This window comes from Spermophilus citellus, assembly GCF_964194105.1.
Source record: "Spermophilus citellus genome assembly, chromosome: 15".
NCBI classification, from domain to species: domain Eukaryota; kingdom Metazoa; phylum Chordata; class Mammalia; order Rodentia; family Sciuridae; genus Spermophilus; species Spermophilus citellus.
The window spans coordinates 97,543,363-97,557,859 of record NC_138195.1 but is presented as its reverse complement, the minus strand read 5'-3'; the positions used below and the strand labels follow the sequence as shown (position 1 = coordinate 97,557,859).

The window sequence follows — 14,497 nt, the reverse complement described above, 5'->3', positions numbered from 1 at the left end:
GCAAGCCTAAAATGCATTTAATTCCTTCAACTAGGAACATCATAGCTTAGCTGCGCAGTATGCTACAGCATTGGCTGTTTATCCCCTGCATCGTGGCTCTCAGAGAGCAAGATAGTCCTACATTCTCCTAGCCGAAGAAAACATCAGAATTCAAAATTCAGCTTCTACTGTTGCTTTTACACCATTGTAAAGTCTAAAGACGATAAGTCAAACCACACTAAGTAAGGGTCCTCCATAAGTCACATGTCTGTGCATAGACAGGATGTGATAAAGGTTAAGTGCAAAGTTCAACATTAACAAAGGACACGTAGAGAAAAGTCTCTTAGTCTCTCCTCTCCTCCTGGGCTTCTCTCCAAGGAAGTTGACTGCGTATTCAGCCAAGGTCCCGATTCAATTGGGTAGTTCTCCACTACATTGCAGTCCAAGGAGCTGGAGGCCTTGAACTTCCCTGAACACCCAGGGGCACCAAGTTTCAGCCATACACAGGGCCTAGGAAGAAACACCCCCCACCCCTCCAGTCATCTGTAGCTGCCTGTTTCTCTGGGGTGAGGACAGCCAGGGACCCAGGCCATTCCAGGCTGGGGTTTGCCCTCTCCTCCTATTGCTTCTCTGGCACTCTGGGAAACTACATGCTCCGCCTCCAGCGCAGGTGTCCAGAGAGCGGTAGACTTTGTTACAGTGCAGCTGACCCTTGAACAATGGAAGTTTGAGCTTGGAGGGTCCTATATTTGGATATATTCCTTCTCTCTCTCTCTCTCTCTCTCTCTCTCTCTCATTATTTTTTTTTAATTTTTCAAGTGTTAACACAATTTGAAAAAACTCATAGAGATAAACCTTATAGCCTAGAAATACCAAGAAGAAGAAAAATGTAGGCATAAAATAAAGGCACAAAGTATATATAGACAAGTGCCTATTATATCATTTACTAACATAACCATACACAAATCTATTTTAAAAAAAAATTAAAAATTGTCAAAACTCATACAAATACAGGTCAAGCATGGAGCCATTTGCAATTCAAAGAAATGTAAACAGAAATGCAGAGGTAAATCTTAACTACATGAAAGGGACTGTCTTGTCTACTGCACTGCAGTTAACAATTTCACAGCAACCTTGTTGCTTTTGGATGCAGATATTCAAGGTCTCTGCTGAGCAGTTTGTCTCTGGTAAATTTCCTATCCCAGTAAAAAGCCATCTCAAGTATGCTTCTTGTATGCTTTCATCATATATAATATATACAATATATAATATGGGTTAATTGGCTGCAATGTTATCTCATAAGTTTTCCATCAGAAGCAGATTATTATTAGTTCAGTTTGAGGAAGTCAAAAGTTACATGTGGATTTTTGACTATGAGATGGGTCAGGCCCCTACCAATTCCCTTGTTCAAAGGTCAGTGTTTTCCACTGCCCCCTCACTCCTAGCCCACCTCCCCTCCTCTCCACCCTATGACTTGGGGCAGGGCCAAAGCTTGCTCCCAACCCCTGAAGCCTCTGCAGTCCTACAGGGACTTGGAATGAACTGAAGGGTTTGCACATAGATGGCAGGGAGGAAGAGGAACTAGGATGGGTATAGGGCTGATTTTTTTTTCAATATTTTTAGTTGCACAATATCTTTATTTCATTTTTGTTTGTGGTGCTGAGAATGGAACCCAGTGCTTCACATGTGCTAGGCAAGTGCTCTATCACTGAGCCACAACCCCAACTCCTGGGACTGACTTGGAGGTTAAACTTGGAAGTTCAACTACTTAATGAACCAATGATATTTGCAGTGGGAACAGTGTGTACTGTTCACCAGATTCACCCCAGTGCCAGAATGTGCCAGAGACTCTCTTAAAAGTAGCTAAGGTTCTACAGTAGCCCTGGGACAGGTCCCAGGTCAGCAAAGTGGCCTCCCAACTGCAGGTACAGACATACCCCACACACCCCTTTTAAGACACATCCTTGCTTTACCTGGGGAAGACTGACAAGGAGAGAGCCAATGGCCACTAGAAGCAGAAGACAAGCTGGGCTGGTGACACACATCTGTAACGGAAGCTACTCCAAAGGCTGAGGCAAGAAGATTGCAAGTGCAAGGCCAGCCTGGGCAATTTAACATAAAAAGGGCAAAAACATAAAAAGTGCTGAGGATACAGCTGAGTGGTATGGCACTTGCCTAGCACATGTGAGTCCCTGGGTTTAATCTGTAGTACTGAAAGAAGGAGGAGAAGAAGACTGTTTGGGGTGTGACCACTGTAGCTCTAGTGTCACTTGTTTCTCCTAGGTAGGGTTGATCTCCCTTAGAGGGGACTTGGTCCTCTCCCCAACCCAATGCTGCCTGAAGCAAAGCACTAGCTCTACCTCCCTCCACACACAGGTTGTCTGCAGGCTTGAGCTGGGAGCTGAAGATCCAGCTGAGCTGAAACCCAATGGTCTCATGTGTTGCTATGGTTCAGAACACCCAGTGCCCAACCTCTGTCCTTAGCAGATTAAAATCCAAATTGGCAAAAGCCTTAGGTCGCATGCATATGCCCAAAGTGAGGGCTGATTCCTTAATTGACTTTCCGAAATTGAGCTGCTATTTAGGCAGCATGGCCCAGCTCCCCACCCTCTGTATGGACACTGTGTGTGCCATGTTGGACTCCTGTGTGTCCTACACTAGTGTTGGTCTCATGGCTCCAGGCAGATGGCCACATCAGATCTTTGGCCCACCCTGGGGTCTGTGGTAGTGCTTCATGGCTGCTGCCATGTTTTCAGGTTGCAAAGTCCTTGTCCCATTCTATAATGCCTGTCTCATGTTTCCAGCTTTCTGGACTCTATCCAGTCTGCCACTGGCCAGCCTTTGTTGGAAGCCAATCAGTAATGGGCAGTAGTCAAAGTATAAGTGATGCTCAGTCCCCTGGTGCCTCGCATCACCTCCCCTTGAGGCAGCCCCTCAATGTCAAATCAGCAAATTTATACCTCTCAGCCCAGTCCATCATCCTGGCCAGCCCTTCTCTAGTTAAAGATCAGAATGATAAAGCATCTCAACCTCCCCACCAAAAGCCTAGATTCTGCCCTGACCACCCCTGGTCTTGGGGCCAGCCTCCTGGCATACCCTCCTAGTAAGAATCCAGCCATGAATGACCTGAAGTGTTCAAATTTATTTCTGGCTCAATCGCTAGACTCCTCTGTCAATCATGAAGCTGCAGCATGAAGACAAGGACCACTTGCCTGGGAACACTTCTGGTTAACCCCACAGCAACCTAAGGGTAGAAACCCCCTGTCCCACTTACACACACCCCACAGCTAGGCTGGAGATCTGATGGGGTGAGGGTGATAGAAGAAAGGGCACCTGGCCTAGAACAGGTGCCCTTATGGCTATGGAGAGGACACCAACTCCAATGCAGGGGATGAGACCACCATGGACCCCAAGAGGTGCAGGGTGGGGATGATCAATGTTCTTTTTATCCTCTAGACACTGTGACCTGCACCTTGGTCATTCACCCAGCCCCACATCCTCTGAAATAGAAAGCTCACCAATCTGCATCCTGCTGGTCTAGGCCACCATCTCTAGCACACAAGGTCACCTTGTGTCAACCAATGGGGACAAAGTCATGTGCTTCTCCTGACACTGAGGGCCTTGGTGATGCCTTCACGGGTGACACTACCCAGACGGCTTAACCAAATCAGGTTTGTTTCATTAAAAAAAAATAGTTTTATGGACATAGAATTCATGTGCCATATTCTTTGCCCATTCATACAGTTCAATGATTTTCAGTGTGGAGTTGTGCAGCTCTAACCATGATCAAGTTTACAATGTCCCCATCACCATAAAAGAGAATACTCCCATCTTTAGCAGTCACTCCCATGGCCTACTCCCACCAGCCCCTTGCAACCACTGATCACTTCCTGTAGGCTTTGTTTGTTCTGGATGTCTCACATAAGCAGGATCATACATCAGGTCTTCCTGTCTGGCTTCTTTTACTGACATGCTTTCAAGGTCCACCCACATTGTGGTGTGTATTAGTACATCATTCCTTTTTATCCCCAGTATTCCAGTTATATTCGCGGGGTCGGGGGATCCAACACAGGGTCTTGTGGATACTGGACAAGTATTCTATGATTCAACTGCACCCTTGGCCCCCAGGGTATCTTCTAGTATATTTTAATGTGTCAATTGTACAAAACATTCATGAATTGGTGGGCATTTGGATTGTTCCACTTTTTGGCCATTATGAGTAGTGCAGCTGTGAATGTTCACTTATATACTCTCATGTGGCCATGTCTTCACTCCTCTTATGCTTGTACCTGGGGTTGGGTTTGCTATTTAACCTTTTTTTTGGGGGGGATGGGGTACCAGCCCTATTTTTTGTGTGTGTTTTATTTAGAGACAAGGTCTCACTAAGTTGTTTAGCACCTCACCATTGCTGAGGCTGGTTTTGAACTTGTGATTCTCCTGTCTCAGCTTCTGCTGGGATACAGGCATGGGCCACCACACCGGACTGCTGTTTAATACCAGACTGCTTTCCAAAGTGGCTGTGCTTGGCACTGGGGGTGTGGCTCAGTGGTTGAGGCCTGCCAGGCTTCTGCAAGGCCTGGGTTCCATTCCCACCACTGCAAAAAGAGGAGCAAAGTGACTGCACCCTTCGACTCGCCAGTAGCGGGCTCTGTCTTCTCCATATCCTCCCTCATTGCACGTTGTCATCTCTTTATTACAGCCAGCCCAATAGATGTGAAAGCATTGGGCTTGTACCATACCTGTGACAAATGATGTTGAGCATCTTTTCGTGGGCTTTTCAGACACTTTTGTGTCTTTATTGGAGAAATATCTGTTCAATACTTTGCCCCTTTTTAGTTGGGTATTCTTTCATTACTGGGTTTGAGAGTTCATTACACATTCTAGACACAAGACTTTTACCAGGTATAAAACTTGTAAAATGTTTCTCTCATTCTATGGGAGTCTTTCACTATCTTATCTTTTGAAACAAAAAAGGTTTTAGCTTTACTTAAATCCAATTTATATTTCCCTTTTACTATTTGTGCTCTTGTCCCTAAATTCCCTTACAAAAGACAGTAGCCCTGCCCTCAACACCAGCCCTAGGTTGTTAGAAAAACTTCTTCAATGTTTGAGTCATTTCATTTTGGGTCTGTCACATGGCTTAACATTTACTAACCCTTAGTAAAAGTATGTGGATGATGGGTTTCCATTAATATGAAGATTTTAAATTTTACCTCAGAAGAAGATTCAAAATTTTTTAATTTTTAAATTTATTTCAAAATAATTGAATATAATTATTTTCTTGAAAATATCAGTCTTGCTTTTCTGAAAAGTGATCTGAAGGTGCTGTCTTTTCTCCACCCTAGCATTTGCAGAATCTATGCAAGAATCAGATGAAAGAGCCAGGCGGAATGGCACTGGCCTGAATTCCCAGCAGCTCAGGAGGGTGAGGCAGGAGAATCTCAGTTCAAAGCCTCTGCAACTTATCGAGGCCCTAAGCAACTCGGTGAAACCCTGTCGCTAAATAAGACACAAAAAGGGCTGTGGGGGAGGGTGGCTGGGGCTGGGGCTCAGTGGTAGAGCGGTGCCTCACTCCTGGGGCACTGGGTTCAATTCTCAGCACCGCATATAAATAAATGAATAAAGGTTCATCGACACTTAAAAAACCGCTAGAGATGTGCCTCAGTGGTTCAGTGCCCCCGAGTTCAGGCCTCGGTACCAAAAAAAAAAAAAAAAAAAAAAAATACAAATGAAGGCCGTCGTACTTGTCTAAATATTTAAAAGCTATAATTCAGAATCATCTGAACTAATAAAAATCCCATTGATTTTAAATTCACTTAAATCCCATCTGTGTCCTGGTCTGGTTCCGCCGCCGCGAGCCTGCTGGGTCTGGGCCTACCCGGGGGCGTCTCGCAGCGGCCGTCACCGACCCCGGTGACGCGCGGCCGCCCGGCGCCACCCAGTGCGCTGCGCGACCCGGGGGACCGAGGGCCTCCGGGGCGGGAAGAGTGGGAGGGCCTCGGCGGCCCGGAGCCGGGCGAGCGCACCGCCTCCGGGCGCTAGGCCGACCGCGGCTGCAGCCAGGACCGGCCCAGCGCGGCCGGAGGCGGGGCAGGCGCCCGCACCTCGGGACCGGCGCGTCGGGTCGCCACGGGGCGGGGCCTCGGCTCGCCCCGCCCCGGCCTGGCGCGGCCTCTTCCGCTTCCGCCTCTCGGGGCCCAGCGGCTCGCGGGCGGAGCTGGTGGTTTCGACGCCATGGCCTCCCTCCGCGTCTTACTGCTGGGTGTCCGCAACCAGCTGCAGCTACCTGCCCGCTGCCCAGCGCTGCGGCCCTTCGCCTCGGGTGAGTGCGGGCCGGGAGGGGGTTCGACGCCCCGGTGCCCTCGGCCCGCACCCTCCACTGGATCTTGGACGTCCCCGACTGACCCTGACCCGCACCCCCGACCTTCACTCCCGATCCCCGCCTGACTAGACCACCCCTGACCCCGGGCCTCTCCCCCAGACACTTGATTCTGAATCCCCCCCAACATCCCATCCCGGCTTGACCCTGGACTCCTGACCCGGTCCCAGCCCTGAGCCCCTCTCCTGACCCCTCCCCACACCCCTCAGTTTGATCCCGGACACCCTCATTCCCCTGACCTTGGGCTTCTTTACCCCTCTCTTGGACCCATCCCCCCACACCTCCCAAATCTTGGCCCCCAGATTAACCCCAGCTACATCACCCTAACTTTCCTGATCCCGGTGCCTGCAGGTCATGTCCAGACTCTGGGTGGGTCAATACTGTTTTCTCAACTCCTGTACCTAGGCTGAAGACCAAGACCTGTGGCCTACTGGGCACTTGAATGTTGGTTGTGAAATTCCACATGTGTTTAGGTAGCTTTAAGAGCACCTGTAGTCCTGTTGAACAAGTCAGCCTGGGAATTGAAAATGCAGGCTTCGCTTGTCTCAGTGCCCCCTGTCCAGGCACGTTCAGTGCCCATTCCTCCCTGAGCCTGCCCTTCAGCTCATCCACTCAGAAAGGCTCATGCTTACACTCAGGTTCCTCCTACAGCCGGCTGTAGAAAGAACAGTCCTGTCCTTTACTCCCGCTCCTTCACCTTGGCTGTGCTCTCCTGCATACACCACTGCTCCAGTATTGCAAGGAATTCTTGGCCATACCCCATGCTGGGCTCCTCCCATACCCTGTGGGTCCAACTAACTATCCAGTGGTGGATAGTAGTTGGCTGCACCCCCAGTTCTTGCCTGTTCACTTCAGCACCCCAGCCTGGGGTTGGCAGAAATTCCTGTGTTTCTTGATGGCAGACACATTGCTGCTCAACATTCACACCCAAGGAGTAGGTGCAGCTCAGTAGTTAAGTACTTACTTAGATGCACAAGACCCTGACTTCCATCCCCAGCACCACACACACAAAAGGACACTTACTCCATGATATTTTAGTCATTCACCTGCATGTTCATGGGACAGGTTCTGTGTAAGAGGACTGACCACTCAACATATAGATGCCCCTTATCAGACTGTCCTTCCTCTCCAGTCCCTGACTGCTCCCTCCAAGTCTGAGCTAGCTGCCCCTCTGTCCTTTGTCTCTGTCTTCCTCCTGCCAGCCTGTATACCCTGTATGACCAGAGCCCTGTCCTGCTGTCCTCCGGTGGGCATTCGTTGTGAAAAGGCATTTTCCTCTCCTTGATGCCAGGGAAGACTGACCAGGCATATCAGAGGGGACAGCTGTGTTCTGTGCTGGGGATTTTCTTTAACTTAAGGATTCAAGCAGAGTGGTGGGGGCTGCAGGCTGAGTACCTCTGTGTCCCTACCTTTGACACCTGTGTGACAGAGATCTCCTTTTGCTCTCTTGCCCTAGGGGCTAACTTTGAGTACATCATCACAGAAAAAAAGGGGAAGAATAGCAACGTGGGGTTGATCCGATTGAACCGCCCCAAAGCACTCAACGCCCTTTGCAACGGCTTGATCAAGGAACTCAATCAGGCACTAGAGACCTTTGAGGAAGACCCCACCGTGGGCGCCATCGTGCTCACTGGTGGAGATAAGGCATTTGCAGGTGTGCTGGCAGCAGTGGTGGCAGATGGGAGGGGTGCTTATGGCCTGTGGAAAGTGGCACGACAGACTGGCCTCTTGGTGTTGGCAGGTGTCTTAGGATCTACCCAAATGAGCTGCTTAGATGAACAGCACTCTTGGACGTTCGAGTGTGTTTCATCGGCAGAAGGCAGCATATTCAGAGTGACTCAGGTCTTTACCAGCCAGATTAAGTGCTGATAAACAAGACTGCCTTCTCTTGAGTCCACCAGGCATCTGTTGCCTGCCCTGTGACCTTTCTGCATTATCTGGTCACAATAGGCATCTCAGTATTGGCTGCTCCTTGCTGTTCCCAGAGCCTGACATAGTCCATGGGATAACTACTTGTGGGTTTGGGGTTTATAGGACTGGTGGGATCTCTGCTGCCTCTTTTCCACTCCTAGCTGGAGCTGACATCAAGGAAATGCAGAGCCGTACATTCCAGGACTGTTACTCTACTAAGTTCTTGAGCCACTGGGACCATCTAACTCGGGTCAAGAAGCCAGTCATTGCTGCTGTCAATGGTTATGCTGTGAGTGTGGACATCAAGGATCTGCTCCTGGGGTGGTTGATGGGTTCTGCTTGTGAGAGGGAGCATGCAGGATCCTTATCTTAGAAAGGCCTTGTGTGTGGCTTGTAGGCTAGCAATCCCTTTCTGCTGGTAATGCTGAATGAGGAATAGGAATCTTTTGCATCCACTTCGTTTTGTGAATGCTCAGCTACTGGTTCTTTCCAAATGGGTTAATGGACTTTTCTGTATTAATATAATGTTATCAGACCTATGCTGTACCTGCGAAGGCATCACATCCTCTATTGGATGTATCAGGGCCCCTGGCGTGGATTGGGGAAGCCATACGGTCATTTCACATGGTGTTAATTTAATGAAGTCCCCTTCCATGTGTGCCACGTCCTCCACATCCACATCCTCTGTGGCTGCTTTTGAGCCACTATGGCAGAGCTCAGTGTCCTCAGAACTGAGAATACTTACTGTCCACACTTTGCAGAAGAGTTTGCCCTCCTAATGAGCAGAGCAAGCAGACTTTGGTTTTCGGACTGGACTTCCCTGGAAAAACTGCTGAACACTATCTTGCAGCTTGGTGGGGGCTGTGAGCTTGCTATGATGTGTGATATCATCTACGCCGGCGAGAAAGCCCAGTTTGGACAGCCGGAAATCCTTCTGGGGACCATCCCAGGTGAGAACATAGTAGCTTTAGCAGGCACTCTGAAGGTAATTCTTCAAGGCTAGCCATGCCTTGGGGCCTACAGCTTGCATCCAACCAAAAGCCCCAGAAAGACAGCCCCAGGTCTGATTCGTTCTCTATTTGTGGACCAGCACATGAAGAACAGAGTGGACATAACAGCTCAGAACACAGCTTGGTTCCTGTGGTTACAACCATATCCCACTTCTGGTGACATCAGATCACGTGACTCTGGCCCCCAGCCACAGTGGTTCTTTCCTGCTTATGATCCATACTTGAGGCGGATCCCTATAGGTCAGAAACCTTGGAGAGAAAACAGTGATCTCGCACTGATGCCAGGAGGTCTGACCAGTGTGACCCCAGCCTGTCCATTCCCATGTCATTGGTTGAGGCAGGTCACATGGCTTTACCAAGTTCAGCACATGCAGGTGTCTAGATCCCCATCATCCCCTGCCTAGGAGGGAGCTGGGGTATTGGGCCAAGAGCAACTCTATCTATGTGCAGGGGTCCACTGGTAGACCTGGGGTGGGAGCAGACCTCAGGGTGATCAGGCATACTCCCAAGAGCCTTCCACTGCCCTTTTGGTTCAGCCAGGCAGTTTCTGAGGTTTTGTGCTACAAGGTTCATGAATTTTCAGGGTCTGTCTTGGATAGGGAAGCAATTGCTAAGGATCTAGCACATGGAGTGAGGGAAAGCTGGAAGTTCCTAGAATGTTGGCGAAAACCTGAGGAGAATCCACATATGCTATGCAACACTATCCTAAAATTGGGGGCCTGAGCTTGGAAAGGGGCCTGCCCTGAGGTTCTGAGCCCTTTTTGTTCCACCTGCTGACCACTTGGTTCTGCCTGACCCCTGGCTAGAACTCATCTTAGGCCTTATCTTCAGCATAAACTGGTAAGCAGCACGTCTGTGGTTTCCTCTCTCTCTTTTTTTTTTTTTTTTTGACCTCATGTGTCATGTAGCCAGCTACAATACGCAGTTTCAATCCCTGCAGGTGCAGGGGGCACTCAGAGACTTACCCGTGCAGTCGGCAAGTCCCTGGCAATGGAGATGGTCCTCACTGGTGACCGCATCTCAGCTCAGGATGCCAAGCAAGCAGGTGATGCAAGTCTACCCTCGGGAGCTGGGTAGAGACTGGCTCAGGTGTCCTGGGGGTAGATGGCACCAGAGCTTTTAGATCCTGAGTGACTATTTTGGGGTTTAGATCTTGAAATATTCTATGTTCGAGAGAGTGACAACATACTCTCAGGTTGAGGAGGAATAGCACAGCATCCCATTTCCTATAGAACCAAGTGGGCTGTGGGAATCTAGACCCTTGCAGGCCAGCCCTTTCCCTGCCATTGGTGGCCACAGTTCACCTTCCTCCTCTCTCTGCTGTTTGATGCTGTAGGCAGTCTGACTGGGCATCTGTGGACTCGAGCGGTGGACTTGTGCCACATCTGCACTTCACTTATCTCCTTTTTTGTTGTAGGTCTTGTGAGCAAGATTTTTCCTGTTGAGACACTGGTTGAAGAAGCCATCCAATGTGCAGAAAAAATTGCCAGCAATTCCAAAATTATAGCAGCCATGGCCAAGGAATCTGTGAATGCAGGTAGGTTCTGCAGGAAGAGAGTGGAGGGTCCCAGGCCGTAGCAACGCAGATGTAAGGCTCCACACAGCACAGATCAGCCTGTCCTGGGCAGCAATAGAAGGGTTTTCAGGACAGTGATTCTGCCATTAGAGTGCTGACTCCTGGTCTCTCAGGCTGTGGAGATGTTCTGAGTGTACCTTTGTACCAGGGCTCGAGAACTGGGCCAGGCCTGGAAGGTGATGGTGACACAGTGCCAGATATGGAAGGAAGAGGCCAAGAAAGGAGCCTGGTCCCCATGCTCAGCTGGTCTGTGGCTTTTGGGAAGCCCTGTTTTCTCCTCCTGAGCCCAGGCTGCACGGTTCCTCTCAGCACAGGCTGACCCCAAGAGCATCCATGTGAGCCTCAGGCAGACTTCACACTCTCCTTGGTCTGGACACTTGGTTCTCTCTCTGCTGGCAAAGCAGTCTGACTGCCCTCCACAGAACTGCTTGAACCTGAATGTAACAGTCCATCTTGGCATTCAGAGTGAGACGGCCTCTGCTCACTATAGTGGCTTGTTAGAGTCAGCCCATCGCAAGAGATGTGGCCCAGGAAGTCCCCCAGCCTCTGTGAACCTGATACCACCTCCAGAGAGAACTTGCCTCCAGGGTTGCTGTTATCCTTAGGCAGATGTGCTAGTTCAAGGAGCAGCCATGTGAGGGTTTGGGGGAGCTGAGACCTTGGGCAGGATCACAGCTGAAGGCACTTCTCTCCAGGTGTTTAAACAGCAGTACACCTGTGTCCTCCACTGAAAAGAAAGGCTGGAATGAGGCCCAGAGCATACGACACTGCTGGTGTCTGCTCACTCTCTCCTGATTTTCCTCCTTATCGTTTCTCTGTGCTTTGGGTTCCTCGGCCACTCAGATGCTCACAGTTGGACAACTTGTCCTTTTGGCTTTCCTTCAGTTTCTTCTGCCACCATTGAAGGACATTCAAAAGACCTGGGAGAGCAGTTTGTTCAGCTGGGGCCATACATGCACAGGGAGGCATGAGCTGAACTAGGGGAGGCCTGCACAGAGCTGGGCCTCCTGGCACTACTGAGTCAAGTTTCTATTGGGTCCACAAGCACTACATGGACACTCTATGTTCCCACATATAGCATCTGAGTTCATGACCACCGGGTTTCTCTTCTAGCCTTTGAAATGACATTAACAGAAGGAAATAAGTTGGAGAAGAAACTCTTCTATTCGACCTTCGCCACCGTGAGTAAACCGTGTTCTGCTGAGAGTTGAGCGTATTCCACTTACGGGAGCTGCTGGGAATTCTTCAGATTCTATGATTAACTACCATTCCCTTTCGAACCCTCTGGCTGGACCAGACTCGTTCTATCACTGGGCCATGTTTTTAGCAAGAAAGTAGAGTGTATGGAGGTTAGAAGAATGGGAATGCTCCAAAAGGCCACTTCCTGTTGCACACCTTAAGCAGCAGTTCCTAGCTAGGTGGGTAGTGGCACCTGCATCCCAGCTACTCAGGAGGATCACTGGAGTGCTGGGCAATATAGTGAGACCCCTTCTCAAAAAGAAATGGAAGTTTAAAAAATTAAATATAGTTCACTTCACCCATATTTTCCCTGGATCATTCCACTTATTTGGAATGTGATTCAAATGTATTGTAATAACTCTAATCCTACACTTTCAAGCAACATTTCTAGGATTTTTGCCAGTAATTTAAAGGAAAATGTCTTCTAATTACCATTGTAATTCACCTCTTTTGTTAACAGAAAGTCATATCCAGGTGTTTTATGAAAGATTTAGAATGGTTTTGGAAATGGCTTTTTTTTTCATTCCTACTTAAACCATCTTTATTTACAAAATACTATCTTAAGAATTATAGTTTCATTGAGCTTCAATTGGAGCCAAAGTATAGTCAATTACTGAAGTGAAAGCAGTTACTTAAAAACTAAAAATGAGAGATAAGTCAAATTACTTTTGAAGAGAGAGCAACAACATCAGGTTTCTTGTTTGGTTCTGGATGTTGAGTAACAGTCTTATTTGCAGGTGGAAGGAACCCTTCAGGGAACTCATTGTACTTTCAGAATGCGGGGGTGGGGGAAGGTCATGAGGAAAACCCCTCCCTGCATAGACATTTTGCATTGGAAATGGAATGGGTGGTGGGGCCGGTGGAAAATAATCTCCAGGTTCTCCATACCAGTTTCCTGGGAGAGGTGGAGGGAAAAAAGGTCCTCTTCTCATGAACTGACTCCTTGGGTCGACTGGAAACAAGGCACCTCTGACTGGAGGGAAAGGTGCAAACACAGAGCCAGAGCCAGTTGCTTGGTTTTCAGCATGGAGAGGTGAATCAGGCACATCGGAATTGACTATGGTCTCCTTTCTACTAGATTGGAAATGGCTTTTTTTTTTTACGGAAAAAGTGAAGGTGTTTGCATGTCTGTGGGTGCACGCGTGTGTGTGTGTGTGTGTGTGTGTGTGTGTGTGTGTGTGTGTGTACACGTGTGGAAGAGACAGGTGCAGGGCTCCACTGTGGTCCTACGTAATGCCCCACGTATGCTGCGGACACAGACCCTGCCGACCCTGCCTCTGCTATTTGTGGGCCAGGGTGGCCAGAGGTTACCTCTGAGGCTTTCTGAGGTGTGACTACTCTACACTCACATGGGTAGTTCCTGAGTGACTGTTGCCTGGGGTATAAATCTCCTCTCCAGGCCTAGGCCTATTGGTAAGGAATTCTGTTCTTCCCAGGCTGCAGGTGGGCCTGCTGCAGAATTGCCCTCCCTGCCCCATGAGCATGGACAGCAGACAGGGAGAGAGCAGCAAGAGCAACCCTGAGACCCCCACAGGTGCCAGGTGATACAGGTGCATGCACTACCTCTGCTGACCTCCCTTTCTTGCAGGATGACCGGAGAGAAGGCATGGCTGCATTTGTGGAGAAGAGGAAGGCCAGTTTCAAAGACCACTGAGAAACCAGCTTCCTGGGCTTCAGTCTTCATGGAGAGGGAACTGCAGGCTGTCAGCTTAGAAGCAAATAGATCACCTCCTTGAAAAGGTAGCAGAGACCACATAGAGTTCTTGCTGATGGCTATGGAACTGTGGTCATTGCTCAAGCCAGTGATTAGCAGGATCAGTCACCTGTGTTCTGACTGGAGCACATTTTCTAAGTCAAAGGTCCTGTTGAGGAACTCCCGGCACGTTCAGCCTTTTCTTCACCTCGGGAGCTGAGGTGCTTGCTTGGCCACCGCTGTGCTATGTTGGGGTGGAGGCAGGCGCCGTCTGTCCTGTGCCTGCAGCTGCTGGATGTGGCTGCTCAAAAGGAGATGCTGCTGTTGCTACTTTTGAAAAGAATCATGATTAAAGTGACTATTTCAAATTAGTTCTGCCTTGTAATAATCTCTAGAAGGTGAATATTCTATAAATTAGTATTTTGTTTTGTTTTTAACTTTCTTCATTGTAAATGAAAGCATTCAAACAAAACAGAAGTCCATAAGGCAAGCAATCCCCATACCACATCCCAGGTGTCTGACTTCTGTGAACACTTGGGTTTGTAGCCTCCTTTAGATTTTTCTGTGCCCAGTACCTGCTGGTTCCTGAAGCACAGAGAAGCTGATCTAGGAAGTATTGTCATGCTTGGTGCTGCTTGCCATGCAAGGCATGGAGACCTAGTCCACAGGGGTGGGAGAGCTACCCTGAGGGATGGGCTTCTATCAAGGTT

The 14,497-nt window shown here is 49.0% G+C and overlaps 1 protein-coding gene across 1 annotated transcript; it reads left to right on the top strand.

Annotated features, from left to right (window-relative positions):
- The first annotated feature begins 6,144 nt into the window (after nucleotides 1-6,144).
- ECHS1 (enoyl-CoA hydratase, short chain 1) lies at nucleotides 6,145-14,158 on the top strand. The gene is made up of 8 exons (XM_081268009.1): nucleotides 6,145-6,301; nucleotides 7,815-8,012; nucleotides 8,431-8,558; nucleotides 9,120-9,219; nucleotides 10,220-10,324; nucleotides 10,697-10,816; nucleotides 11,969-12,036; nucleotides 13,683-14,158. Exons 1-8 carry the CDS (start codon nucleotides 6,214-6,216, stop codon nucleotides 13,746-13,748), a joined length of 873 nt encoding a protein of 290 aa, XP_081124135.1. The 5' UTR covers nucleotides 6,145-6,213; the 3' UTR covers nucleotides 13,749-14,158.
- Nucleotides 14,159-14,497: the final 339 nt, after the last annotated feature.

What these genes read in the sequence shown, in the direction of transcription:
- ECHS1 (XM_081268009.1), top strand. Translation starts at nt 6,214, where the DNA reads ATGGCCTCCCTCCGCGTCTTACTGCTGGGTGTCCGCAACCAGCTGCAG. An exon ending in TGGAGATAAGGCATTTGCAG is followed by an intron (nt 8,013 to 8,430) that starts GTGTGCTGGCAG and finishes TTCCACTCCTAG; the next exon opens with CTGGAGCTGACATCAAGGAA. An exon ending in CTGCTGTCAATGGTTATGCT is followed by an intron (nt 8,559 to 9,119) that starts GTGAGTGTGGAC and finishes ACTATCTTGCAG; the next exon opens with CTTGGTGGGGGCTGTGAGCT.